This window comes from Triturus cristatus, chromosome 3_2 (genome assembly GCF_964204655.1).
Source record: "Triturus cristatus chromosome 3_2, aTriCri1.1, whole genome shotgun sequence".
Taxonomy (NCBI): Eukaryota; Metazoa; Chordata; class Amphibia; order Caudata; family Salamandridae; genus Triturus; species Triturus cristatus.
Window position 1 is genome coordinate 212,558,172 of NC_140584.1, and position 26,889 is coordinate 212,585,060.

Genomic DNA, 26,889 nt, shown 5'->3' on the forward strand with positions numbered 1-26,889 from the left:
GGCAGCACTGCCCTACACTGCAGATGCATTCAGTGTACCTTAGATATTTGTATATTTTAAACCGTGTGACATTATGAAACAGGTTAGATGCCAACCAATAATAGGAATTAGTTTTAATAATAACAAAAAGCCGACTAAACATCAGGTTGTACTACAGACACTTTCACGAACAGAATGTGTCGCGAAGGATACTTGCTATAAAAATGTATAGCATGCACATATGGATCTTTACATTTTTTTCTGAATCTCACATATTGGGGAGTGTCAGCAAAATAAATGGTGCTAAGTCCGTCTTCAATACCTAATGAATATGATAAAATAGGTCATTCATTTAAAGAAGCTTACAGCATAACAGGTGCAATGTGATTCATGGTCTACGTCATGCATGAGGTGCAGGACTCTGCCAGATATTGATCAATGGGATGGTTCGTGATTCATTTGCAGCAGGGACGGAGAGAGATATACTGCTGATCACAGAATTAAAATGAGAGCGGACATTGCATGCATCCTCACTTCAGTAAAAAAGCAGGTTTTCAATGGGTTGTAAATGTGATGAGATTTTGACGCGTGGAAATTTTGAGTCGCTCATTTTTCATTCTTTGATTCTAGAATATTGTTTACTATCTTTCACATACATGTACCCATGTTCCATGTTTATTATTTTCTTCCTCACACGTTATTCTACTTGTAGAACATGTATCTGGTATTGTATTGATACGGTTGATTCCCTCTGAATTAGTTTGTGATCAGCGTCTCTCTTTTACCTGCATTTCTTGCCATTTGAAGGTCTGGTTGTATCAATTCCAAAGGCTTTCATTGGGAGGTTTATCTCACACAGATACATTGTCTAAAGGGTCGCTTTCACTAGGTGTGTTACTTTTTTTAACTTTATTTTGATTATGGCTGAAGTGTCGGAAGCCCCCCTGAGCTTTGGAAAGTTTTTCCCTAAGAATGGTTTTATAACAATGACACTAAGGGGGTGATTAGGATGGCACCCTAGCGGTAACGGGACCGCCCACCAGCCATGGGGCGGTCCCGCCACCCCAATCATGATGTGCCCACCACTGCGGCGGTCGCATCAGGCATTTCAACATTGTGGTGGGTGCTGCTGGCTGCAGCATCCACCGCTATTGTGAAATACCATGTTGTGCAATGCCATGCACAACGTGGCAGGCACCGCGCGGTGCCTGCCACCTTGTGAATGGCAATGTAGTGCAGGCCCCCACCCCACCCACCCCCAAGTAAATCCACATCCTAATATGGATGGCTGTGCCTGCTAGGCACCGGCACCATTTTGTGGCCCAAGTCCGCCCTGCCCACAATCGGAACGATTGCCGAGCGGCGGAAGCGTGGCGGATGCACTTTGCGATGGCGGGCGGACGCCACCGCCGGCCCAGTGGTGGCGATCCGCCATCCTAATCAACCCCTAAATTGTGTTTTTATAACATAATATGTACATACATTTTCTAAAATAGCTGATTATAAAAGGGCACTCATAGAATGTCTCTTACTAAATTACTGGGGTGCTAAGGGAGTCCCTCGCAGAGGGTTGGAGCTTCAGCCACCCCAAGCAGATTTTTATAAAATGTTGGCAGAATGGTGCAATTTTCAGTTTCCTTAAAAAGATGCAAAAGTCATAGGTGATGAAGGTAGTTCACAAAATGCAAATTTTCTTGGCCTATCATTTTTCACAACATTTATCTATACTTCTACAATTCACTTCCTTTCATGCAGGTGGTTGACGTCGCACAGCACGTGCCTGCAGGAGGATCACTAACACCGGTTTAATATGGGGAGAGAATGTGGCCTAACGGCTAGGGCGGTCAACCTTGGAGCTGGGGAACCTCGTTCGTGTCTGGGCAGGGACGCTCAACGTTCAGTGATTCTGGGCAAATCACGTAATCTCCCCGGGGCAGATCTATATTGGAGATGCGCCACTTTTACGCCGCCGTTGCGTCACTTTTGTGATGCAGCGGCGGTGCAAACCCTGCGCCACGTTGCGCCATATTTACATCGTGACGCATCTATGGAGATGCATCACGATGTAAAGCCCTGCGCCACGTAAAACCTGCGTCAGGTTTCACGTGGGCGTGTCGACAGAGGGGGGGGCGTTCCGTCGCAGGAACGCCCCTGAAAAGTGACTCAGTCAAATCTATAAGATTTGACTGAGTCACTTTCCCAACGCTAATGCGCCAAAACCCTGCGCCTGCTTGAAGCAGGCGTAAGGCATGATGCACCATGTTAGGGATAGGGTAGGTTGGAACAGTGCTGGAGTTGCGTCACGCTTGCGACGCAACTGAAGCTCTGCGCCATCCTTACGCCATCGGATGCGTCACGCATATGTTTATTCCTGCGCCATGATGCGCCGCATTGTAAATGCGGCGCATCATGTGTGGTGCAAGGGTAAACTTGCGTGACGCATCATTCCTGGCGCATCCTTGCTGATTTGCAGGGATGCGCCAGGAAACATAAATCTGCCCCCACGTGTCTAACAACAAAAAAATGAATGCGTCAGTCTTCAGTCTGTAAACTAACTGGTGCTTATGTAAAGCGCTCTGGTACCTTCGGGTATAGTTCGCGCTATATAAAACTCCATAAACAAACAAATTGTGCAGGCATACTGCTGCCTTTACAGAGAAACACAGAGCAGTTATGAATCTACTGCGCTGTATTTCATGGAATGCACTGCACTCAGAGCAGGTGCAGGTGTGTTGTTGCCTTGGTGGCAGGAAATTCATTGTAGTAGGGTACACTGTTCCTGTTTGCACCCTATGCACCTGCTTAAACATGAGCAGCAGCACAAACAAGGACAGTGCACCCTATATGTAATGCATGCCTTGGTGATCAAGATCAAATATAGACATGGACTAATGAAACCCATGGATGAATTCTGCCTTGCATGCTCATAGATCACTATATTATACATATCCAGGATGGACACAATATGCAAACAATTATCGCTTTTATGATATGTTCTGAATTGTACCAGTTTATAAATTATCATGCCATGAAGGTCCACAATAGGTCAGGAATTATGAACATTGCACCATACCGAGCCAAATGTTTTTAATTCCTTGGCAGTTACAAAAGGCTTTGATGGTGCATTGATTTTGGCTTATGTGATTCTGAGTCACACATTTTTACATCACCTCCACTACGCTGCTTTCTCATTTTCAACTCACATCACTCACATACTTCTTATCACTCACAGCTTATACCTATTTCTACAAGTTTCTTTGCTCCCTACTTAGATGGCTGTAATTGGGAGTAGAAAACAGACATGGCCTCTTGCTGTAGCACCTCTGCCCGCTGCTTTAGCCTGATAAAGGATGAGTTATCTAAAGGTGGGTCACATACTTAGACTGCATCTGAGGGTAACAATCATGGAGCAGATTCTGGAAGTGTATGGCATGTTCCTTGAGTTTATTGTACAGCAAACTATTTAATATTTTTTGTGTCAGATATTAATTAAGAGAGGCACAAAGATTCCTTCTAGGACATATTTGGACCCCTTCGTCAATTGGTGAGTTAATACAGTTTTGGGGCAATAAAATGCTCATATTAATATTGAGCAAGACATCTAAACAATCTTCTGGGACCCAATCCTCGGATGCTGAGAGCATAATTACATTTCCACAATGAGGTAGAAGTCCTCAGGCAGACTCTCCTACAATTCTATCCATCATGAGAAGAGATCACTTTTTGATTCTGTAATATATGATGGAGTCCAATCATAATTTAACAGATTGGCTACGGAACCATCTAGATTATGACAGGATGTTCAAAATTTGGGCTATCATACATCATTTCTCAGCAACGTTTCAGAGAATTTCATGGGTGTTTAAATTTATTTTAAGGTCTTTGATCAAAGCTAATCATAACCTTCCCTTGACCTTCGTTTGTTCTGTGAATATCTGTTCTTTTGATCATATAACACTTCCACGTGCTTCTCACACCTATTCTGCTATATACAGCCAATCCTAGTATCACACGCCTTCAGCAATGCACAATAGGGTTAACTGCAGGGTCTGGCCTTTGGCAAGGCTCTCTGTCTGACCAGATACAGGTGAATACTCTCCACAATGCACCAATTTGACTGTTTGAAGTGGGGATTGACTCAAGAGCCTGCCTTCTGGCCTGGCCCTGCACCAAGCCCTTCCCTGGTGACCAACCCCCACAGCCCATGGCCGAAGGGCACATGTGGATGGGGTGTGCTACAGGGCCAGGCCTCCAGCCAGCCACAGCATCGAGACCACTGCAGGTGGCCAACCCACTGTGCACATAGATTTCATATTTATTTTAAGGTTCTTAAACTGCTCCTGTATCTAAAACTCAAGCTTTATTATTTTTTGCATCCAAACTTTTTTTTATGTTCATTAAATAGATGATTTGAGCTGTAATGCTGATTCAGTTTTTCATTTTCTATAATGAAGAATTAAGTTTCTCCATAAGGCTGGAAAATAATTTCTTGTGATATTTTGTGAGGTGACACTCCAAAAATGAAGAGATTACTCTTTGTTTTTCTTATCCCAAGTTTTTTTTTGTGCTGTGTGTAATAGGTTGCAAACGTCTTCCTGTACTTGCAAAACTTCAGCAGGAGTGTGTTCTTCATTCTCTCCCTTTTCTCCTCTCCTCTGCTCATTTTCAACCCTGCAAAACTCATTTGGACGAACAGCTCTGAGATGCTTGGTCATACTCTTGGTTCGAAATAAATAAAGACCATTTAAGGCGCAAGTAACTGCGGGCAATCAACTTCTTTTCACCTCAGGGGTGAATAAACAATTTCTATGCTAGGGACTTTCTGGAAGGATGTTTACTTGCTTTCTTTTCAAGTGATTAATATTCTAACCGTATCTTCATCTTGAACTTCTGTTAGTGGAGGTTGTTGTTTCTTGACTATTGTAGGGACATTGTCCTTGTAAAGATATTAAGCTGCATTGGTCTTAACATCATTCTCTGTTTACAGTTGAATTCAAAATGGTGTCCTCCAAAGGGAAAGCTCCTATTTTTTGACATTATGATCTTGTTATTTGAAAGTGTGGAGTCTGTAACTATCCAGTAGGCTCCATTCTTGTTTTCTGGTGTTTAAGGATTTGTGGATCCTCCCTGATCCACCAATATACTTACTACTTCCTTATGGGCCACACTGTCAGGAATCCCCATACCTCTACTTATCAGTCCATTACGATGCAGAAAGCCATTTGGAATAGTCAAGAGAGCTCACCTCCTAAACGTCTACACACAGATAAAGTTCTCAGGACATTTTGGACAAAAAAGTAACAGCCTACTTTGATTCACATTTTGTAGAGCCAATGATGGACAGTGTGGTTTAAATCCTGTATCCTATTGCTATCTGTAAATGTATACTCTGTAGATCTTCCTGAACATTCTGGTAATTTAGGAAGGACCATGGAGAAGATATACCGTTTTCTGTAAACATGGTACTTTGAAATGTTCACCTAATCGAGGATCAGAACAAGGTGTCAAGACCATCTGTCAAAGGTGCTCTGCCAGCAGGCATGATTTCCAGTATTGTGGATCTTGGAGTTTTTTTTGCAAAAGTTGAGTGTTCTGCAGAGCTGAAAAGTCTGGCCTCGAACCATGTAAAAGCATGGTTGGCCAATGCGCCAATCCTTGCCTCGCACGATGACTGTGACCCTCATCATCAAAACATTCTAGAGGGCATATTTACAATATTTTGGCATAGGACAGCTCCACAAGCCTTCTAGCTGCACTGCCCTACGTCAAAAGAAAAGGGCAGGAATGCACTGTATCTACAAGATGAAAAGAGGTGTTTTCCTCATTATATGTGTGCTGCAGCTTGCAGCACCTGTGTAAAGAGGAAATAATGATGAGAAATAAAAAATGGTTTCCCTGTTATTCCTTCTTCAGTAAGGCATTAGTTTTGGGGCTGCTCCAGATTTACACTAAGTTGTAAATCTGAGGCAGTGTAAAAAACCTTGGGTGTTGGGTGGGAACACCTACAGCAACACCCATGGAATGCCCGTTCTACACAGTGTAAGGCATTGCCTTGATCCATATTTACAAAGCCATGAAAAGTCATGCAGGATGGCTTTGCCTGGCCTTGTAAATATGGGCCAGCACACTACACCTCTGGAGCATCAAAAACGTGCCGCTCCGGCACCGTAAAAGTGCCACAGGGGCATTGCAGACATGCCCCCAAATGGCAATTTCTTTTTTTCGCTTTTGGCACCAAAAGAGAATAAGACCCAGTTTATGGCAGGGGCAGAATAAAGGGTAGAATATTCTGCACCCAGACAAACATCGTTATCATGATGTTGGGAGTTTACTAGATGTAAATGCATCACATTTTCTCGGAGGTAAGGTCGAATAACTTATAGAAATAGCATTAACTGAAAAAAATATTACATGAATTGCATTTTTCAAGCTCATTTTCCCATGAGAAACGTTGCTAAACATTTGCTGGAAAAATCTGTCTGTTGAAAATTGTCTGGGTGCAGTTATTACCACACAACTTGGAATACCGATCCCAGGAAAAATTATGTGGGTCCATTAGGATGTCGGGCAGTGGCACCACCGCGGTGCTGGTTGTGCAGAAAAATGCCTTTTACCGCCCGTGAGCAGCAGGCCTCACGTATGCCATATTAGTATGGCCGAACATGGCCCATTTCCCGTCCGCCGTGGTGAGACGCGCACCGCCATCAAAGTGCACCCGCCACCGCGGCGGTGGGAGCCAGTGGAGATTCACTGCAGTGCGGAATGGCTTCAGCCCGCTCCACAAATTAGGATGACTCAAACAAGCAGACACACCGCAGCGGAGATACCGCCCAACCAGAGACGGCAGAAACTCGACAGCAGAGCGCGAAACCAGAGTCCCAGTCACGACCGCCATGGACCCAGCTCTACACGTCTTTCCGGTGCTGTACCTGCTACATTACCAGGAACTAATGGACCGCCGCGGACGCTGCCGCAGGTACGCAATAACACAAACACAACACACAGGCAGACACAGGGTTCAAATCCACATCAGCCACCCTGGTGGGGACAGGGGCACATCCACAAGGGCACCCACACATCACCCACCTGCCACAAAGTCACCCCTCAGCATCCTGGACACACAGCTACCGCCACCATGCAGCAATGTCCCGGTCACGTCACCGCAGCGGCGAACACAAGGGAATACATGCGCACAATGCAGAAGGCAGGGCCAGCGCCAGGCATGGGCAGGGCACAAAGACCACAAGGCCACCCCCCCTCCCACCACACACTAGCACACCCCATGAAGGCATATCCCATGTGCCCCTCCTGTGCACCCCATGCACAACAACAAGCCAGGTCAATACCATCATCAATCCACTTTATTCGATTAATTAAAATCATAAAAGTACAAAAATACCATATATATACATAGACATATACAACAATAAAATAACAATATTATGTTCAACCACATTAACATGCCTCTTACAAAAGCTTATTTCATAGCAATAAAAGAGAAAATTCATTAAAAATGTAGAATTATTATAATATTTCCCTATTCCATATAATAGCAGCAATAAGACTAGAAATATTAAAAGTACTTCTCAAGGAAATCAACTTTTGCAAATAAAGTTATTCAATTCATAAGGGTACGTTAGGCTATAATATATCATTACTTTTGTTTATTTTTTATTTTTTTATAATTTCCCTCCTAATCCTAACAGCAGCAACTAAGAAGGAAGCAATACTAAAAATATCCCACGTATTACTTAACATTTGCAAGTAAAGTAGTGCAGGTTTGGCCTGTAGGAATCCCTTTCTATTTAATAAAGGGATCAAAAACTTCTTCCGAATGTCGGTATAGAGTTTGCAGAACAACATAAAATGAAGAGTGTCTTGTGTAGAATGGTTATCACAAGAACACGGTCCTGCTTCCTCTGGTTTACACCACCCCGCATAGTCCCCCAAAATAAAATGAATCAAGTTAAAACGGAACCTAGTCAGAAGCCAACGATGGAACGGTTTGGTAACAATTTTCTTATACGGGTCAATTAAAGACGTCGTTCTGACCAAAAAGTGGGCCCTAACTAAAGGTTTCTGCAACTCATGTTCTTCCCGTTCCAACATCACCATATTAATAAAATTCTTTTTAACCCACTTCAAATCTTCCTTCTTGATACTCTCAGGAAATTCAAATTATTCCTGCCGCCCTATTTTAGATAACATAGTTCTAACATATACTATCCACTTGATGTTACATGCTTTATCCAATTTGACATAGTCCCGCAATATCCGATGATTCAAGGTTAGTCCTGGATTAAGCCATACCTTGAGCCAGCAGAGTAACGGTGCTGTACTCAAAATATCAGAGACATAACCCAAACTCAATTCCTGATGTATGGAAAAAGTAGGAGTAGATTGCGGTACTGAGAGGAGATTACGCAGGAATCTATTTTCAACTATCTGTAACCCTGCTTGTTGATTAAATCCCCATGTGGATGAGCCATAGGCCGCTATAGCCAGACACTTGGATCTATATATCTTAATAATGGCCTCCACGGGTCTGGCCCCCAGATGCTGTGCAAAATAGCAGAAGTAGATCTAATAACTGCATTCTTTAAAAATGTTTGCTAGGGTACCCAGGAACTTCTTTCGTCAAATACTACCCCTAGATATGTAAAAGAGGGTACAGTAGACACTAATCCCCCATTGCAGTAAAAACTTTTAGCTTTAGTAACTCTATGTCCAGTTGTCAGGATATGCGACTTCTCAATGTTTACTACCCGGTCCAGAGACAGCATATAGGCTCCAAACGCGTCCAAAAGTCGCTGTAGGCCTACCGCGGTCCGTGCCAGTAGTACAGCGTCATCCGCGTATAGGAGAACCCGAATTAAGCAGGCTCCTACACATGGAATATCCAAGCTTGCCTTGACTAAAGTTTTATACAGGGCATTAATATATAATGTAAAAAGCAGGGGCGCCAACATGCACCCCTGACGTACACCTCTCCTAGATTTAAAAGATTTAGAGCACTTGCCATCCTGTGAGAGCCTAATTGATGCATTGAGGTCACGATGAAGATCAGCCAAGAAGTAAACCAGGCCCGGATCCAAACCCATTTCCAGGAGAATACTCCACAGCTTCGACCTGTTAACCAGGTCGAAGGCTGAGGTCAGGTCCATAAAAGCCATCTTAAGCAAACCCTCTTTCGCCATGGTGTATTTGCTGATTAATAGGTAAAGATTCAAACATTGGTCCATAGTGCTTTGACCTTCTCGAAAGCCATATTGTAAATTAGATATTATCTTATCATCATCGGTCCATTCTGTAATCTTCCCTAATATCACTGTACCTAATATTTTAACCACCGAATCAATCAAAGATATTGGTCCATAACACCTTGGTTCACTCCTCTGACCCTTTTTAAAGACTGGAATAATAATCGAGTGAGACCAAGATGCGGGGAACCCAATCATTCCCACAGCATTAAAATCATTTACTAATATCTGTGCCCAAAATTTGGGATCATACTTATAGATATCTGCTGGGACATGGTCTGGGCCAGGTGCTTTATTACTAGAAGTATTTTTTATTGCTTTCTCAATATCCTCCTCATCAAAAATGAAAGGTGCTGTGCCCTTCTGGAGTGGTATTTTAGAATAAATATCAATTAACTCATCAGAGCCATAGATTCTTTCAAAATAAGACAGCCACTGAGCTTCTGTAACATTACTTTCCTGATTATCATTTCCCAGGCCTGAGAAAAGTGGAGTATTAACAATAGACCAAAACCTGGAACTATCCTTTAGAATGTCAACAGATATGAGAGTATTCCAGGCCTCTGCCTTAATCTCTAATTTCCGCCTATGAACTGCTAATTTATATTGTTTTCGTAGCCTCGCTATCAAGGTCCTATCTCGGGGAGAACTTTTCAAAGCTAAAATTAAAGCACGATGGGCTTGTGAACAATTATCATCAAACCATTTTTCTTTCCGTTTAGTTTTCATTTTATTATTAATGGTCAGATATGCTGCAATCTGTCTGCAGATACCATCAAAATCCCCAAGAACGATGTCCTTGGGGTTTGAGGGATCAGCACATGTTATAATGTGCTCACTAGTTTTTGAACATAGATCACTGAAAAAGGTGGCAGGCAACACTTTAGACCACTTAAGCCATCTCCCTTGATCGCAAGTTACCATACTAGTGGCACCCGATTTTTCCCCACCATTTCCTAAAAACCCACAGCTTTTGACTAATTCCAATATAAAAGGGTTATGATCGCTAAAAGACAATATTATAGCATTATAAAATACTACCTTGTCAGGCAATTTTGGAGACAAAAAAATGTAATTGATGATAGTCTCACTAGCCTTGAACGTAGAACAACGCTCAGCATGATTAATAAAAACAGGTTCAAAAAGTTCGGCTTCAGACAAAAGAGCCTCTAGGCCTTCCCCCTGAGGCGAGTGCTCGAAGTGAGGGCTCTCCGAGTTTGTATGGGCCAGATGGTCATCAATAAAGCAATGCCGATCACATAAATGTATGTTAAAATCACCCATAAGTACTATATGGTAAAAAGTGGATTGATTCATCCTATAATCTTCTAAAAAAGAGTTCAATTTGTTCAAATGTTGATTTATAAAATCACTATCCCCTGAATTCTAAAAATTAATAAGTAATAGCTTAGGGTTATTTGGAAAACTTACTTCTAATATCATTAGATTAAATTAGTCAACTTCAAGTCTCCTAAAGTTCCCTTTAGCCTATGGGAAAGAAGGAGCATCAAACCACCCTTTGATCTACCAGCCAACGACGGACGTGCGGGTAGGGAATAGGATCTAAACCCATCCAACCAGAAACTATCCCCCTTATCCCATGTTTCTTGGAGAGAAATGATATCATACAGATTTATAAAGTTCAACCAAAGTGGATCATCCCTTTTAGATTTTAGGCCTGCAATATTCCAGCTAATAATTCTACAGCTTAGGGGAGATTCTGCTCTTATGTCATCTAAGCCTTGAGTTGTTTGAGACGAAATTGCGCTATCTGCCCCTGTCTCCACCAGTCAATCATTCAGATCCATCTGAGTAAGTGGGAGAAATCTATTTGAAACAAGCAGCCCTCCCTCCTTAGGCCTAGGTAATAGAGCGGTCATTTTTGGGGATATTACTCCACCCTCCCTAACCTTACCAGGGTGGGATCCACTACCAATGCCATGTAGAAGACTCCGGCCTAAATGAAAAGGACTAGTGGAATTATCCCCACTAACCCTCTCAGGAACTCGCAATACCTTGGTTGGAGGATAAAAATATCCTAATGGTGCGGCTCTAATGTCTCCCCCAAAAAATTCTGTAGCATCCCAAAACAACCTCTCAGCTATGTCCCGATTGTTAAAGTTAACTATGATACAATCACCTGGTACACATTTATGGCCATTACCCACCCATGCAACCCGTCTGGCCATTATAATGTGGGCGGATATCCCAGGAAGTCCAGAGAAATGATGCTCACACCAGTTTTTTGTATTACGCAATAAGACCTCTGTTGATTCAATATCATAAGTACTTAGAGGGGGGACTGCTACAAGAATTGCAACCAAGGGAGTAGCCTCTGGGGGTAAATTAATTCTACATGTATTCGGGCTTGCTTTTTTCTCCTGCGAAACAGCATTCTTGTTAATTGCCACATTCGTGCCTAACTCTGTAAGGTCAACAAAGCTTTTATCTACATGAGGCAAATTCCCTCCCTCTTCGACTCGACCTTGGGACCCCACAAGACTATCGACAATCTTAGTTTACCTCACCCGGAAGTGCAGGTTGATGGATACCTAGCTGTTTCCCTCGGGAATCTGAAGCATTCTCTAATCGAGGGGTAAGTGGTAGATTCGACTTAGCAGTAACTTGTGGAGTACATTTAGTATCTCTTCTGAAAGTATCCATCATAGAGTACAGGCAGCCACATTTTTTCTTCAGGTCAGCAACACACACATTCATAGTATCAATTACATCTTTGGCAATATTAGTCAGTATGGATTCAAACTGAGCAGAAAATATCTCTTCCACCAAGTTCCGCAGCATTAATTGAATGTTCTCATCCAACACTGAAACAATCTTTGTTTGACAGGTTTTGAGTCCCTTCTGTTTTTTGTTAGATTTTCTAGCTGAGCGCTGTTCCCCCTGATGCCTTACACTTGGACCCATTGGTAACTTTTCCCCATCCGAGACGGGCACTTGCAGTATTATGTCCCCTCCTCCTGTCACAGCGCTGTCAGGGCACTGGGTTACGGGCACAATTTTCGGTCGATTAATCACCACCACTGGATTCAAAGGTATTGGAGTTTATAGTAGCGGACCATTTTCCACGATGCCTTCACCCTCGTTATTACTTGTACGCAAACCCAATTCCCTTTCGGCATTTGCTATCTCATTATTCAGTACTCCCACAGCCGAAGTCAAGTATGAGATTATAGATGATGACTTTCTTGGTACTTTCGCCTTTGCTCCCCCCTGATCCTGATTACCAAGGAGTTTTCGCTTAACCATGGTTTTGCAGTTAGACAGGTGGCCCAGCCCAGCCTCCTCCAGGCTCTGACGGGTGCGGACGGGCCCGCCCTTGGCCCGGGCACGCCCGCACGCGTCCCACGCTGTGTATGACCCGCGCTGTTTAAGAGGGCTTCAGACGCCCTCTGATGACGCCGATTCTCGGCACTGTGCAGGGCCTTATGGGGGATGTGGTTTTTCTGCAGCCAATGCTGTTCCCCTCACGGCGGCATAGTGAGCAGTAAGTCCGTCCCCCTCACGGCAGCGGTATATAGGTCGTAGGGCCGTTCACCTCACGGCAGCCAAAGGAATTAAAAGCGCGTCCCCTGCACCACACAACAAGCAATCATGGAGACAGACACTGCAGGAGTGGTTGCACAGGAACACACAACACACAGCACAGTAGCACAGGGCCAGGGAAACACACACACCACCACAATACCCCACTCAGGGAAATAAAAATGAGGACAAGCACCAAATGAACACATACAAGGAATTAACATCCAAATGGACACAAAGCCTGCAAAGTCACACATACATACCACAGACTGACACAAGTGGGCTGCACACAAATGGAAGGCCATGGAGACACACAACAAGCATGTGTGCATCATATCAACACAAGGAACAGAGAACAACACCCCCACACCATCAAAGCACACATGGCTGGCACAGTGAGTGGACTCAAACCACAGACAGCTCAATGCAACAACACAGGGAGACAGCAAGGCAAACCACATATAGTCACAAGGATGAAAGGAAGGCCCTGAAGTCAAACTGTGAGCAGCCACACATCCATACATCCACTTCACAGGAGAACACCAGCAGCACTACACAAAGGGCCCATCTACACACCTCAGGACTGTCAAAGACCAGTAGGAATCTACACACATACCCCCCTCCCACCAGCAGCACACAACACCAGTGCCAAACAAACTGAAGGCTGGCAATACTTGCCAGTCAATACACACACAAACAACCACACACCCTGGGGTCAGCCACAAACATCACACACGCACACAGGGGTACCACCACAAATGTCGAAGCAAATACAACAAACAAACACATAACCCACCAGGAACGCACACAGAGCCACAACAACAGACATGTCCTGTGCAGCTAAACTGGGGAAAGGCAATGGGAGCACAGACACCACAGGAGTGCACACCCTCATCACTCAGGAACAATGCACAGACAACATACCACAACACACACTAGAAGTGCACCATCACTGAACAACACAGCCACAGCAAACAAACAACAGATGCACAGGCAGAACAATCACATAGCAAACACAGCAGGACATCAGGGGATGCACACCAGGCAACATACACACACAGCACTGCATGCACAAAAAGCTGTGTGTGCACACCAAGCATAACAGACACACAGACATCAGTGACAGAACAGCAACCTACACAACACCATACAGCACAGCACACAGACAACAGCACACCCAGGAAATGAAGCAATAACACAGCCAATACACATACATCCAACACAACAACCTATAGATGCACAAGTCTGGGACACAAAGGTGGAAACAACTTGACCAGTGGACTGGGCAGCACACACAGTTGAACTGCATAGGACGCAACCATGACTGACAAACAGCACCAGAACATCACATACAACCCATTGGTGAAATGCCCTGAGTGACACATTGACCCTGGCCAAAGAACTGCACCACAAAGCAGTGTCACTGTTAGAAATGGGATTTCTGGTTGGCTAGGGCTTGCGCCAAAGCCAGGCAGGAACCACCACTCTAGTCAGGGCAAGGAAGTTACACGCCAAAGATAACCCCTGCTCACCCCCTTGGTAGCTTGGCACGAGCAGTCAGGCTTATCTCTGAGGCGATGTGTAAAGCGTTTGCGCACGCACCCAGCAACAACACCCAAGGCCCACCACAAAGGAAACTCCACACAAGGTATTATATAAAAATAACCTTTGTATTATATCACAACACATTAGATAAAAACACACACTTTACAATGTGCCAACAGGCACGGGCAGAATTTACAAGGGATTATATGTACAGGGGACAGGGCCACATGGACCACTGTCAGGAATTAGCATTTTGTAGAAATTACATTTAGAACGTAGGAATAATACTTTAGAACATAGCACCTACAATCACTGTAGCACTAAAAATAGAACCGGTAGCACACAACCAGTAACTACTGGTAACAGGTAAGTACCACCTACGCAACCCTAACCACCTTAGGAAAATACTGTGCAGGGAATCAGGACCTCACTAGTACCACCTGTACTAGGAGAAAACAAACAACCACCTAAGTATCACAATACCTGTAGGGGTAATCGCACATTACACATGACGCATAAGGACATTCAGAGGTGTAAACACAATGTAGAAAAGAAAATATCATGAAGGCATTGCGCAGGCGCAAAAGTACATATCTGAAAATCACCAGGTACCCTAGGGGAGGGCACAACACAGCAGAACTGTCCCCAGGCCAACTGGCCTCGCAGGGGTGTAGAAATGACCAATATCCAATACTGTCAGGGCGCGACTGCGCAGGCTGCGCAAGCTGCGCAAGCTAAAACACAGAGGCCACCACCTAAACGTTGCAGCTGCCCACTAAGTGCTGGGCAGCTGTGGAACGGACCTCAGGCACTCTGCGTGCCTCTGGAGCCCTCTCTGGGCTCTGTCCATACAAAATGCCCCCTAGAGCCTTCGTGGTCCTAAACGAACAGTGCCCCGTCGTAGGAGTCCCTCTGGACTCTGAGCCTTGGCCAACTGGAGCCTCGGGGCTCTAAACACAACCACAGCCCCCTAGAGCCTCACGGGGCTCTAAACGAACAGTGCCCCGTCGTAGGAGTCCCTCTGGACTCTGAGCCTTCGCAAACTGGAGCCTCGGGGCTCTAAACACAACCACAGCCCCCTAGAGCCTCACGGGGCTCTGTCCCAAGGCCCCCGGTCGTGGGAGCGGCCCGCTGCCTTCCGGGGCCGCTCGTGGTGCAACAGAAATGCCCCCGACGTTGGAGCCACACGGGGCTCAAGCCACAATGCCCCCCACGTTGGAGCCTTCACGGGGCTCTACAAACAATGCCCCCAAATGTTGGAGCGACCTCAAAAGCGGGGGCCGCTCTAAGAGTCAGCCGGTCTGGGACCGGCACCCACAATACTCGCACGGAGTCCCCCAGCCCTGCTCAACTTACCGGGCTGTTGCTCTGGGGACTCCCGTGTCGTCTCTGCTTCTGCTCTCTCCGGTGCCGGCCGCACTTCGGCCGGGCCGCGTCGCGCTGCCTCGCTCTCCGGTTTCCGCGTTTCAGACTGGCGAGCCCCCTGTTGCTGGGCAACCGGTAACGCTGGGACCAATCACAGCGCGGCAGGGCTCTGACGTGGGCAGCCCAAGGAAACAGCTCCTGCGGGGTTCCCGGGCCGGCGGCAGGGATTTTCAAGACGGGGTAGGCTCCCGTTACTCTGCACAAAGTCCCTGGCAGGGTGGGCACCCGCTAGGGATTCTCTCTCTCCAATAAAGCGGGGTAGGCTCCCGCTCGAGCACAGCAACGGGCACAACGGCGGGGTGGGCACCCGCCGAACTTGTTAAAACACGGCAGAATCGCGGGGTGGGCACCCGCTATCAGAATCACAGCGCTCCTAGTGCTATAAAGTCAGACAGCGCTCACAGCGCTACAAAGCTCATAAAAGTGCTCCCAGGCGCTTAGAGATAGTAAGACCAGGAAAATAGCGCGCCCAGCGCTACAAAGTTCAAGGAGCGCTTCCAGGCGCTGTAAATAAACAGAAAGGTCCAGTAGAAAGTCCTCCAAGAACAGGGGGCAAAGGCTGGGCCCAGAGCCAGCACACAGGGCCCTCCAGCAGGGAGGCAGTCCCTAGTGGCGGTCTCTCCTGGCACCCAGCAGCAGCAGGCCCCCCCTCCAGTGGCTCCTGCAAGAGAACAAATTGTAAGGGGACACAGCCCCTTTTTATACAGTAAAAGTCTTTGTCTGAAAGGTGCAGGGAAGGGGCGAACCAGTTACATCTGGTTCCTGAGCACTTTGTTTTGCTCAGCCCCTCTCCCTATTCACTGGCAGGCCAGGGTCATCAGACGCACCACAGGGGCCGGAGCCAGCAGTGTGTGGGGAAAGCCCTGTCCTATTCAGAACCCAGGTATACTCCTCCCCAGCCATCAGCATGCTAACTCCCCATTCACCACTGGGTGACTCCTCCTGACTCTGGGGATTTCCCTAGTCCGTCACATGACCTCCACCAGCCAATCGCCAGACAAGCCACACATTTCATACTGCACACTGAAGTGCCCACTTCTAGAAGTGGCACTTCTACACTAGGTACATGCACGCCGCACACATCATCGCGCAGCATTCACTCACACGAGTCCGCACATACCAAACTCGGGCCTGCACACCCCACGCATCAGGAACTACCAGGACACATACATTCCCCCATGCATTCCTATGGGAGGGCAGGCCAACCTCAACACACGCACGCACTTTACCCTGGGACACAGCGGTAAAGTGCGCAGAAACCCAAAATCACTACACCAAGTTACCAATAAAAAGCAAAAAGTCGCGGGGGTGAACCTGCCAGAAGGGCCAAGTCCAACAGTCACAAATGAAGTCATGGGAAGGCACACACACATATAAACCAAGGGGACAGCTGACACCAAAGTGAAGTGTACTGCATGTCAGTAGGGGACATGGCAGGATTGTACCACACACAAAGAGAGGGAGTGCAGACCCACAATGGGTAGGCAGCTCAAGCACAGATAGGGGATGGAATGACAGCACACACAACATGCCACACTGGAGGCAAGAAGGCACCATGTGACAGCAATGCATGAAAAAACACAACCACAATGGCAGTGTGGAGTAGCAGGTCTGCACAGTCTCCACAAACAGCAACAAGACACATGGATGTGCAACAAAACACAGCACTGACTTGCCAGTAACACTCTCTGCATACTCACAAGTGACAAAAACAACAAGTAGGAGTCAGACAGAACTGCAAGCACACACCAACACACTGCAGTTTGCACAACATACAAATCACACATGGGCATACAACCACATCCACAGGGATGAACAATCAAAACAACAGGCACACAACTCCTGGGTGACACATGTGTGCATTTGACAGTGCAGAGGCATGTACACTTCAACACTCCCCACAAGCTCACCCCTTCACACTGCACACTACCTGGCCATCCAGGAGCACAAATAGAAAGTAAGCCATGGGACTAGGATGACTGGCCATCACGAGATGACCACACACATACACCACTGGGCACACATAAAGTAAGAACACACATACATGATGACCCTGGCCAGCCTGTCTGCACTACTGTGTTCAGAAAACCACTCTGTGCTGGCAGTGCCCCCCAACCTGACATGTGTACAATATAGCCAACATTAACTAATCAAGTAAATGACTACTGCTATGCATTGTAAATTGACACCATTGCCCACACAAGTATCTGGGTCAAGAAGAACTGAAGACCCTGTCACCCCTGAAAAAAAGAGAGTAAGTGAGACCACAAATTGACTATGTTGAAGTGGCACACAGACCATGTGGCACAGTAAACTATTTACACACAGCAAAATAACTTTATTCAGTAAGGACATCGACAAAATAGACAACAGGAGCAACTGTCTTTATTCACATATTGCACAGATAGGTACCATGAGAAGAGAAGAGCAAGGCACAGAGATGCAGAGCATTTCCATGAGAAGCTGCACAGGCAGGGGCAAAACAGCAAGGCCAGTGGCCAGTCCAAGGTGCACAGTGTGTCCATGAGAAGCTGCACAGGCAGGGGGCACACAGCTGTGAACGACAAGGCCAGTGGGCAGGACAAAGTGCAGAGTGAGTCCATGAGAAGCTGCACAGGCAGGGGCAAACAGCAAGGCCAGTGGCCAGTCCGAGGTGCACAGTGAGTCCATGAGAAGCTGCAGAGGCAGGGGGCACACAGCAGTGAACGACAAGGCCAGTGGGCAGGACAAAGTGCAGGCTGAGTCCATGAGAAGATGCACAGGGAAGGTGTGCCACTGTACCATTCCATGGTCAGCAACACAGTCAGGGGACAACAATGTTCAGTACAGGCCCACCTGTGTGAGAGACAGGTGTGTGAGGGTGACTACCACTCAGACTTGGCTATCAGGCAGACTGGGAGCTGGCTGTGTCTCGGGGACTGTCAGGGCACTTGACTGGGGAGAGAGCGGAACAGCTGAGGGAGAGCTATCAGTGGCTTGGCAAGCCAGAGGGCTGCCTGGACCAGGTGGTGTAGTGGCACGTGGAGGTGGAGTCATGCAGATGGGAGACACGGTGTGGCTGGGAGATTGTGGAGGGGTGCCCTTCCACTTCCTGGGGATCCTAAATGGCTTGACTGACTATGGATCAATGGGAAGTGGTGTGGGCACAACAGGCATACTCCCCACCACAGCTGCAGCAGGTGCAGGCGCTGGCAGCCCCTCTGGTGATGTGCTGGACCGAGCGGAACGCTTTGCCTCCGGCTCCTGCTTCACTGGTCTTGGAATGGGAGTCGAGGTGGTTGGTGATTCTGCCTTGGAGCCCTTCCTAGGTGTACCCTTGGCATGCACCACCTCCTTGGTGGGCACAGACACTGTATGCTTCTCTTTGCGCAATGCTTTAGGGGTAGGAGAGTCCTTGGATGGGGATGCCACTGAGGCATATGTGCCTGAGGTCTGCTGCTTTGCTTTTTGTCCACTGGTGTCGCCTGACGGGCTTTGCGCTCTGGGGTGGCCTTGGTCTTCTGTGGGGATGGTGTCTGCGCCCGGGATCGCTTGGGTTGCTGCTGCTGTGTGCTTCGTGTGCTGTATCGCAGCTTAGACGTATGTGGACCGTGGTCACTATCGTCAGATGTGGCCACTGCCAGGGGGTGGACAAAGGGACCGGAGCTGGACTGTGAGTATGTGCCTGTTGCAGGGCAGACGTCAATGTTGATGACAAAGCCTGGTCTTTCCGGTGCAGCCCACCCACGTCTGAATGTATGCCCTCCATGAAAGCAACCACCTGGGCCAATTTCTTGTCGTGGTCAGTGAAGGCGTTGAGGAGAGCTGTCTGGCCTACGCACAGCTGGCGCAAAAGGTCCACAGACTCAGCACTGATGGCAGCAGGGGGGACAGAGGCAGGGGCAGCGGTGCCTGGGGTGAAGGACACTCTTTCCCTCTTACTGAGGCGGACACGGGCAGCACCAGAGGAAGTGGCTGGGAGCGTGGGCACTGGCCGCTGTGTAGTGGAAGTCAATGGAGAGTCCCCGTTCCCTGTGCCCTCCAACATTAATGCATCCCCGCTGGCATCGGATGACGTGGTGCTTTGCGTCTCATGCTGGGATTCCTCCAGCAGACTCCTGTCCCCCTCTGAGGCGCTGGTGACATCTGTATCACTGGGCTCCTGTGCAGCTGTTATGCTAGTTTCACCCTCACTGGTGTCCGTCTCCTGTCCCTCCGTGACCACACGTGATGCTGCATGAGAGAGAGAGGTGTAGGGTCAGGTCAGTGACAGCAACAGAACAAACATATGCAAGCAATGCATCACAAAAGATGACCAAATCTACATGTTGCACACCACCCTGTGCAATCACATCGTGCCAACTCACAATATTGACTCAAGCAGTGCGTGGAACCTGGAAACTCAGGCTTGAGTGAGCCATGTGATGACCACACAGCACAACACCCTGCTTGTGGCTCTGTTCAAACAGACACACAACTAGCTCTGAGCACACCTAGGGACATGATGGGTGCACAGTACTTGTTGCCAATGACAGATCTGGATGGAACAGGAGGGGACAACACAGACCCAGACTACAACACGACAGTCCACAATGGACATTAGCCCATGTCACCCACCATGTCTTACTTTGGGGACAATAGAATGGTGTACATTGTTGTCAGATGTGTAGGCCTTCCCAATCTGGGTGCATGCAATGGACGCATTGATGAATGCACAGTCAGATCGGGCACACTGCCGTTCCCTCCCATGGGATTCCCAAGACTACCCCAATGCAGAAGAAACCTGAAGAGCACAACTCAGAATGTAATGTGAAGGCACAGCATCCAATTCACCTTTGTAAGTACAGGTAGGGCAAATGCATGCCACTGGCACCCAGCCCAGCAGCCACTTACATGCCACAGCAACACACTACCAATGCAGCCACTCCCAGCCAAAGTCAGACTCCCCAAATGCTCACCCCTGGCTTGTTGCTGATGCTCCTTCAAATGTGCATCCAGCTCAGGCTGTGTCACCGCCAAGATGTGCCCCATTAGTGGTGTCATGCTGCGCCGTGCCAAACGCCCAGTATGAGGAAGCAGCCCCAAGGTCATCTCCGCCACATTATTTGCCAGCCGGCTGATGTCGTCCCATCTCTTGTGGCAGTGGGTACGCCGTCAGTTTGAGACCCCCAGAGCTCACACCTTCGCTGCAATGGCCCTCCACACGGCCTTACGCTGGTGTACCTTGAGCTGCAGGCATGGGAGACAAGAGGGGGAAATGATCAGTGACACAGTGTCATGTACCAACATCTATCAGAATAGCAGCAAGATACAAAATAATCACATATCCAATGATATGTCAATCAGAGACTATAGTACAGCTCACATGGGACACCTGCATGGGAAAAGCTGATGTTAAAGCATGCAGGTGTGAGGTGGAACATAGTCCCTGCACATCTCATGCACATGCAGGATGCCAACACTGAAACACCTATGTAGCCTGCCCATATCTCCTGTCCATTGTTGGCTTGAGCAACACATACATCAAATGTCAACCTGTGTTTGGGGGTGGACTCACTGTGTCCAAGACTGCGCGGCCATCAATGTCCCTGTCCTGTGAATAGATGAATGTGTCATGGTGGTCACATTGAGGGACATGATCTCACAAATACAAAATGCCCTTCACAAGGGCAGTTGTGTGCAAAATACAGTGCTGAGATGGCCCATAGCTGGAGTGCAATGTGAAAAGACTGATGTCATACTCTGTGAGTTAAGTGAGGTGTCCTTGTCTTTGTAGGCGGGGACTGTGCAGGCCAGCTGGGCTCACACTGAGATGGACTACAGGGGCACACACAGCCATCCAGCCAAGCAATCACTGTCCTGACTACAGCACGAACAACCTCCTGTGTCACTGTTTGGCTGACAACACAACACAGGTCACTCATACATACATGTGCAGGGAGGGAAAGCTGTGGCATTGGGTACACACACCCTCCCACTGGAGACAGCATGTCAAGCAGTGCATGACACTACCCCACACTCCCAGGCACATACTGCATCAGTCCAACTACATGTGTGGCTCCCCTGCCCTACCCCACTTCTGTCGAAGACTTACCACGACATTTGGGGCACCATATAGCCTTGGGTACTGTGTGAGCACCTCGTCCACCAGGACCTCCAGCTCCTCACTGGTGAAGGGACTGGCACGGATCTTCTCTGTCCTTGCCATCACTGTGGACAAAAGACAACAGCGGCGGAATTGGGTGGTGAGGGGTCTCTGGCAGCAGTCCCTGGAGGCAGCAGCAGCAGGTGAGGGGTCTCTGGCAGCAGTCCCTGGAGGCATCAGCAGGTGAGGGGTGACAGGCAGCAGTCCCAGGAAGCAGCTGAAGGTGAGGGGTCACAGGCAGCAGTCCCTGGAGGCAGCATCAGGTGAGGGGTCTCTGGCAGCAGTCCCTGGAGGCAACAGCAGGTGAGGGGGCTCTGGCAGCAGTCCCTGGAGGCAGCAGCAGGTGAGGGGTCTCTGGCAGCAGGCTCTGGGAGCAGTGGAAATGTGAGGCTCACTCCCACACATATATAGCCCCCTGGGGTAGTTTCAAAGGTGCCAAGCTGCAGAAATTGGTGGTTCGGGTCTGCTTCTTTCAAATGCAGCCAATGTCCACCTCCGCGGTGGTGGAGCACGCCTACCGCAATCTTCAAAATTGCATCATACCACTGCAATCATGGCTCCCATTGGCTCTAGGGCAAGATCCATGGCGGTGACACACCGCAGGGGCCCGGGTTGCGCTACCGCGATGGTGCATCTTTCAAATGCAGCCAATGTCTGCCTCCACGGTGGCGGAGCACGCCTACCACGATCTTCAAAATTGCATCATGCCACCGCAATCATGGCTCAAATTGGGTCTAGGGCAAGCTCCATGGTGGTGACGCACAGCAGGGGCCCGGTGTACGCTACCGCGATTTTAGCGAAGATCATGCCAACTGCCATTTCCACATGTCTCCATGCCTATCAGTACCGCACTTGTGAGAATGGGGGTGCTGGTAACACACCGCCGGGGCCAGGCGGTAGCTACTGCGATTTGTGTGCCATACATTGACACGAGGCTCCACCATTCATGCAGCGGAGCATGCCAACTGCCATTTCCCCATGTCTCCATGACTTTCAGTACCGCACTTGTGTGAAGGGGGGTGCTGGTGACACACTGCTGGGGCCAGGCGGTAGCTACCACGATTTGTGTGCCATACATTGACACGAGGCTCCGCCATTCATGCGGCAGAGCATGGCAACCGCCATTTCCCATGTCTCCATGCCTATCAGTACTGCACGTGTGTGAAGGGGGTGCTGGTGACACACCGCCGGGGACAGGCAGTACCTACTGCAATTTGTGTGCCATACATTGACACGAGGCTCCGCCATTCATGCGGCAGAGCATGCCAACCGCCATTTCCCCATGTCTCAATGCCTATCAGTACCACACTTGTGTGAAGGGGGTGCTGGTGACACACCAAAGGGGCCAGGCGGTAGCTACCGCGATTTGTGTGCCAGACATTGACACGAGGCTCCGCCATTCATGCGACGGAGCATGCCAACCGCCATTTCCCCATGTCTACATGCCTATCACTACTGCACTTGCATGAAGGGGGTGCTGGTGACACACCAAAGGGGCCAGGCGGTAGCTACCGCGATTTGTGTGCCAGACATTGACACGAGGCTCCGCCATCCATGCGGTGGAGCATGCCAACGGTCATTTCCCCATGTCTACATGCCTATCACTACCGCACTTGTGTGAAGGGGGTGCTAGTGACACACAGCCGTGGCAAGGCGGTAGCTGCCACGATTTGGGTGCCATACATTGACACAAGGCTCCGCCATTCATGCGGCGGAGCATGCCAACCATCATTTCCCCATGTCTACATGCCTATCACTACCGCACTTGTGTGAAGGGGGTGCTGGTAACACACCGCTGGGGCCAGGCAGTAGCTGCCACGATTTGGGTGCCATACAATCACAATGGCCATCTGTCAAACATCAACAGGGCACAGTGCCAACATGGTCAATGGAACATCATCGTGCACACAATGCCAATGTTCCATTTACTCCACTGATGGCTACACATGCCATGTTTATGTGTGTGTTTCGTAGATTGGCCTGTACCCACTCACATGTCACTTATGGATTTGATGTTGGTGTAGGCAGGACAGTGTGTTCTGGACTCTACAATGTGTACACATGTCAATGTGTTGAGGTGCAGTGACAATCACAGCGATGCTCGTCTCAATGAATGATGAACTATGTTGCAGTGCCTCTCATGTCTGGCCATGCACACATTCGTCATTCCAGCGCCGACTGTGGTCATTGTGTGGTGTGTGTGTGCCAGGTTGTAATGACGCATCGAGGTGTTACAGGTACAGCAGCTAGGTATGAGACAGTGGGTTTGATTAGTTACACATATGCTGGATGCTATACACCCAGGTGTGCCCATTTGAAATGTGGCTGTATCCCTATGTGCATTCACATTGAACACGGTGGTGTCTGAGGTATTTGTCTTGTGTAAGTTGACAGATGTGGCCTTTGTGCACATGAAGGTGTCCCTACATGTGAGCTGGTCTGTTAGTCAAGATTGATGTCAGTCATTGTTGTCGTTGTGTCATCCAGAACGTGATGTGCTGGGCACATCTCATGATGTGTTGCATTGACATGTGTTCACTAACATCTCCAATAGGAGGAGGCCAAATTTGATTTGTCACTTGACGGTGCTGGAGGACATGGAGGATGTTGCGATCATATGGAAATGCCCCCTGGACAGAGTCACCCTGAAAACCCTTTGTGATCTATTGGAGCCCCACCTGCAGCCTCGCAGGACATATCCAACAGCTTTCACCCCTACTTATAAGGTGATGGCGGCCCTGCATTTATTTGCCACTGGATCGTTCCAAGAGACAGTGGCCAGCGCTGGTGGGATGTCACAACCGATGTTCAGCATGGTGCTGCGTGATGTACTGTCCTCCATGATTCTATACAAGGACAGATACATCCATTTCCCCTGGGGTGCTGAATTACCAGCTGTGAAGGGAGACTTCTATCCCCTTGTACACATCCCCAGTGTTGTTGGTGCCTTTGATTGCACCCATGTCGGGCTTGTGCCACCACAGGCAAGTGAGCACATTTACCACAATCGCAAGCATTACCACTCCATCAATGTGCAGGTGGTGTGCCTGGCAGATATGACCATCTCACACGTGTGTTTTATACAATAATAAGTGGTATAAAGGAATAAATACACAATCATTTCTGAGTAGAGCACATTTAATTACCCTCTCCACAATTATTATTTCTTGATGAATTGAATCAAAACATTTTTATATTCTACATTGACAATAGCTCCTGATCAAAGAAGGAAAAAACACAAAAAAGTGACATATCACAACATTTATATACAAAACCAAAAATACATCAATGTATAACATGATAACTCTACAGAATTTATTCTCACTAGTGTCCTCCTTACAGTTCTGGAAGGACCACTAAGAGGTAGTCCAGATGGCACACTTAAAACTAATCAAATAGTACCACTCGTTCTGTTGTGACACCCTATGATTCCAAATAATCACTAAGATTCCATCGACTCCTCCTTAAAAGTGTCCACGTGACCACGTTTCAGCCTTAACACTTCTTAGGCCTCCTCAGGACCAATACATTACTGTACAGAAGCAAAAAAATCAAAATACCAATATTACTTCAACCTTCCGCTATGTAGAGTGTAAGCTGGTTAGAAATGGTGACTGCCCAAAAAGCTCATCTCAAAAACCAACGCAAGACCAACCACCAGTGCCAGTCCTATTACTAACTTCAAGGGTAGTGATCTACTCAAAACAATGTAAAAATACATACAGATAGAGCCAAACGTCAAAGACATCTACCTTCTCCATTGCACCAAAGGAGTGACTACACAAATAAAATAAAAGTGCAAATGTAAGAGAGAAAAAAAATAATAAATAATAATAATAAAGTCCCTTTTACCGCAATCAATAGTGCCGGGTGACAACGGTACTCAACACACTAGAACTTACGTCTCTCTAACCAATAACACGGCCAAAAATTCATGGTATGCAGCAGTACAAAGCCTTCTCGGTATTCAGGACACAATACGCCTACAAAATCAATATGAGTAACTCATGTAAAATCAAGCGTCTCTCTTATAAATCAGAAACAATCAATCTGGGTTGCTACCCTCGCGCTTACCTCCTTGAGCAAACAATGGAGATCCCTCCTCAAGGGTACATCTACGTATGCACCGCTAATATTATTTCTCCATGCTGAATTTTAAATACTACAGCGCAACCTATACAGAGGGGACAGATAAGATTCCAATGAAATTCCCCTTCCCAATAAATCAAGAGTCCAAGTGATGAACTACCGTAATCGTCTGGAATCGCGTAACACCCCACGCTCGACCAAGCATAACTTACTTAAAGTCGATCTCGGGGGAATCAATCGCCTCTCTTCCTCTTCTTCTTCGGTCCGCAGCCGCAAACAGTGCCTCCACTCGCTGACTGATCACCCATATGTAACCTCCTCAACTAAACATGCGCGGTTACGTTACTAGAACATGGGCATGGAAATAGGACTATGTGTCTTTATCAGCGCGCATAGGGGCGTCCAACCCTATAGGGAATCTAAGTATCACCGAAACCATAGGAACAAACCCCTATTCCAATAAAGAATGACGCATAAATGCCAGACGTAAATAATACGAGAAAAGGAGACAAAAAAAGAAGAAAAAAAGGGGAGAAAAAAAATACCGTAAGACGAGATGCCTACTGATTGCCTCTAAATGTACCGCAGTCCGATCTATCACAAGAGAAGCTACACTCAGTTACTACAGATAGAGTCCGCATAAGGAAGGTCAAAACCTCGAATAGTGAATAGAATACCGCTTCTAACAAAACATTGGGCAGACCCAAAGTCAAGCAACCAGCTCACTCAAAACACGCGGAAGGCCGAAAAAATCACACACATGTTAAAACATTTATATTATATACAATATATAAAAAATTATATAAAAAACTGTACACCACATGACAAAACGTAATGCTTGATGGCTAAAACATACACAATAGAAAAGCATCAAAGTTATTCATACATCTCAACATATCCTCAGCATGTCGGATTCAGTCTCCC

General features: G+C 47.5%; 1 protein-coding gene across 2 annotated transcripts in view; it reads right to left on the minus strand.

Moving 5' to 3' along the window:
* LOC146857041 (uncharacterized) overlaps positions 1 to 26,264 on the minus strand; it is a 38,487-nt gene extending 12,223 nt beyond the window's left edge. Inside the window, exons 1-3 of one of the 2 annotated variants that reach the window (XM_085646791.1) lie at positions 26,178 to 26,226; positions 20,690 to 20,960; positions 18,114 to 19,964 (exon numbers count right to left, since the gene is read on the minus strand). In XM_085646791.1, the coding sequence (XP_085502917.1) occupies positions 19,129 to 19,964; positions 20,690 to 20,822 (969 nt within the window). In that variant the 5' untranslated portion in view covers positions 20,823 to 20,960; positions 26,178 to 26,226 and the 3' untranslated portion in view covers positions 18,114 to 19,128. Of the gene's footprint in view, positions 1 to 18,113; positions 19,965 to 20,689; positions 20,961 to 26,177 lie in introns of those variants that run through there. The other variant, XR_014979530.1, reaches the window with a different exon arrangement.
* Positions 26,265 to 26,889: the final 625 nt, after the last annotated feature.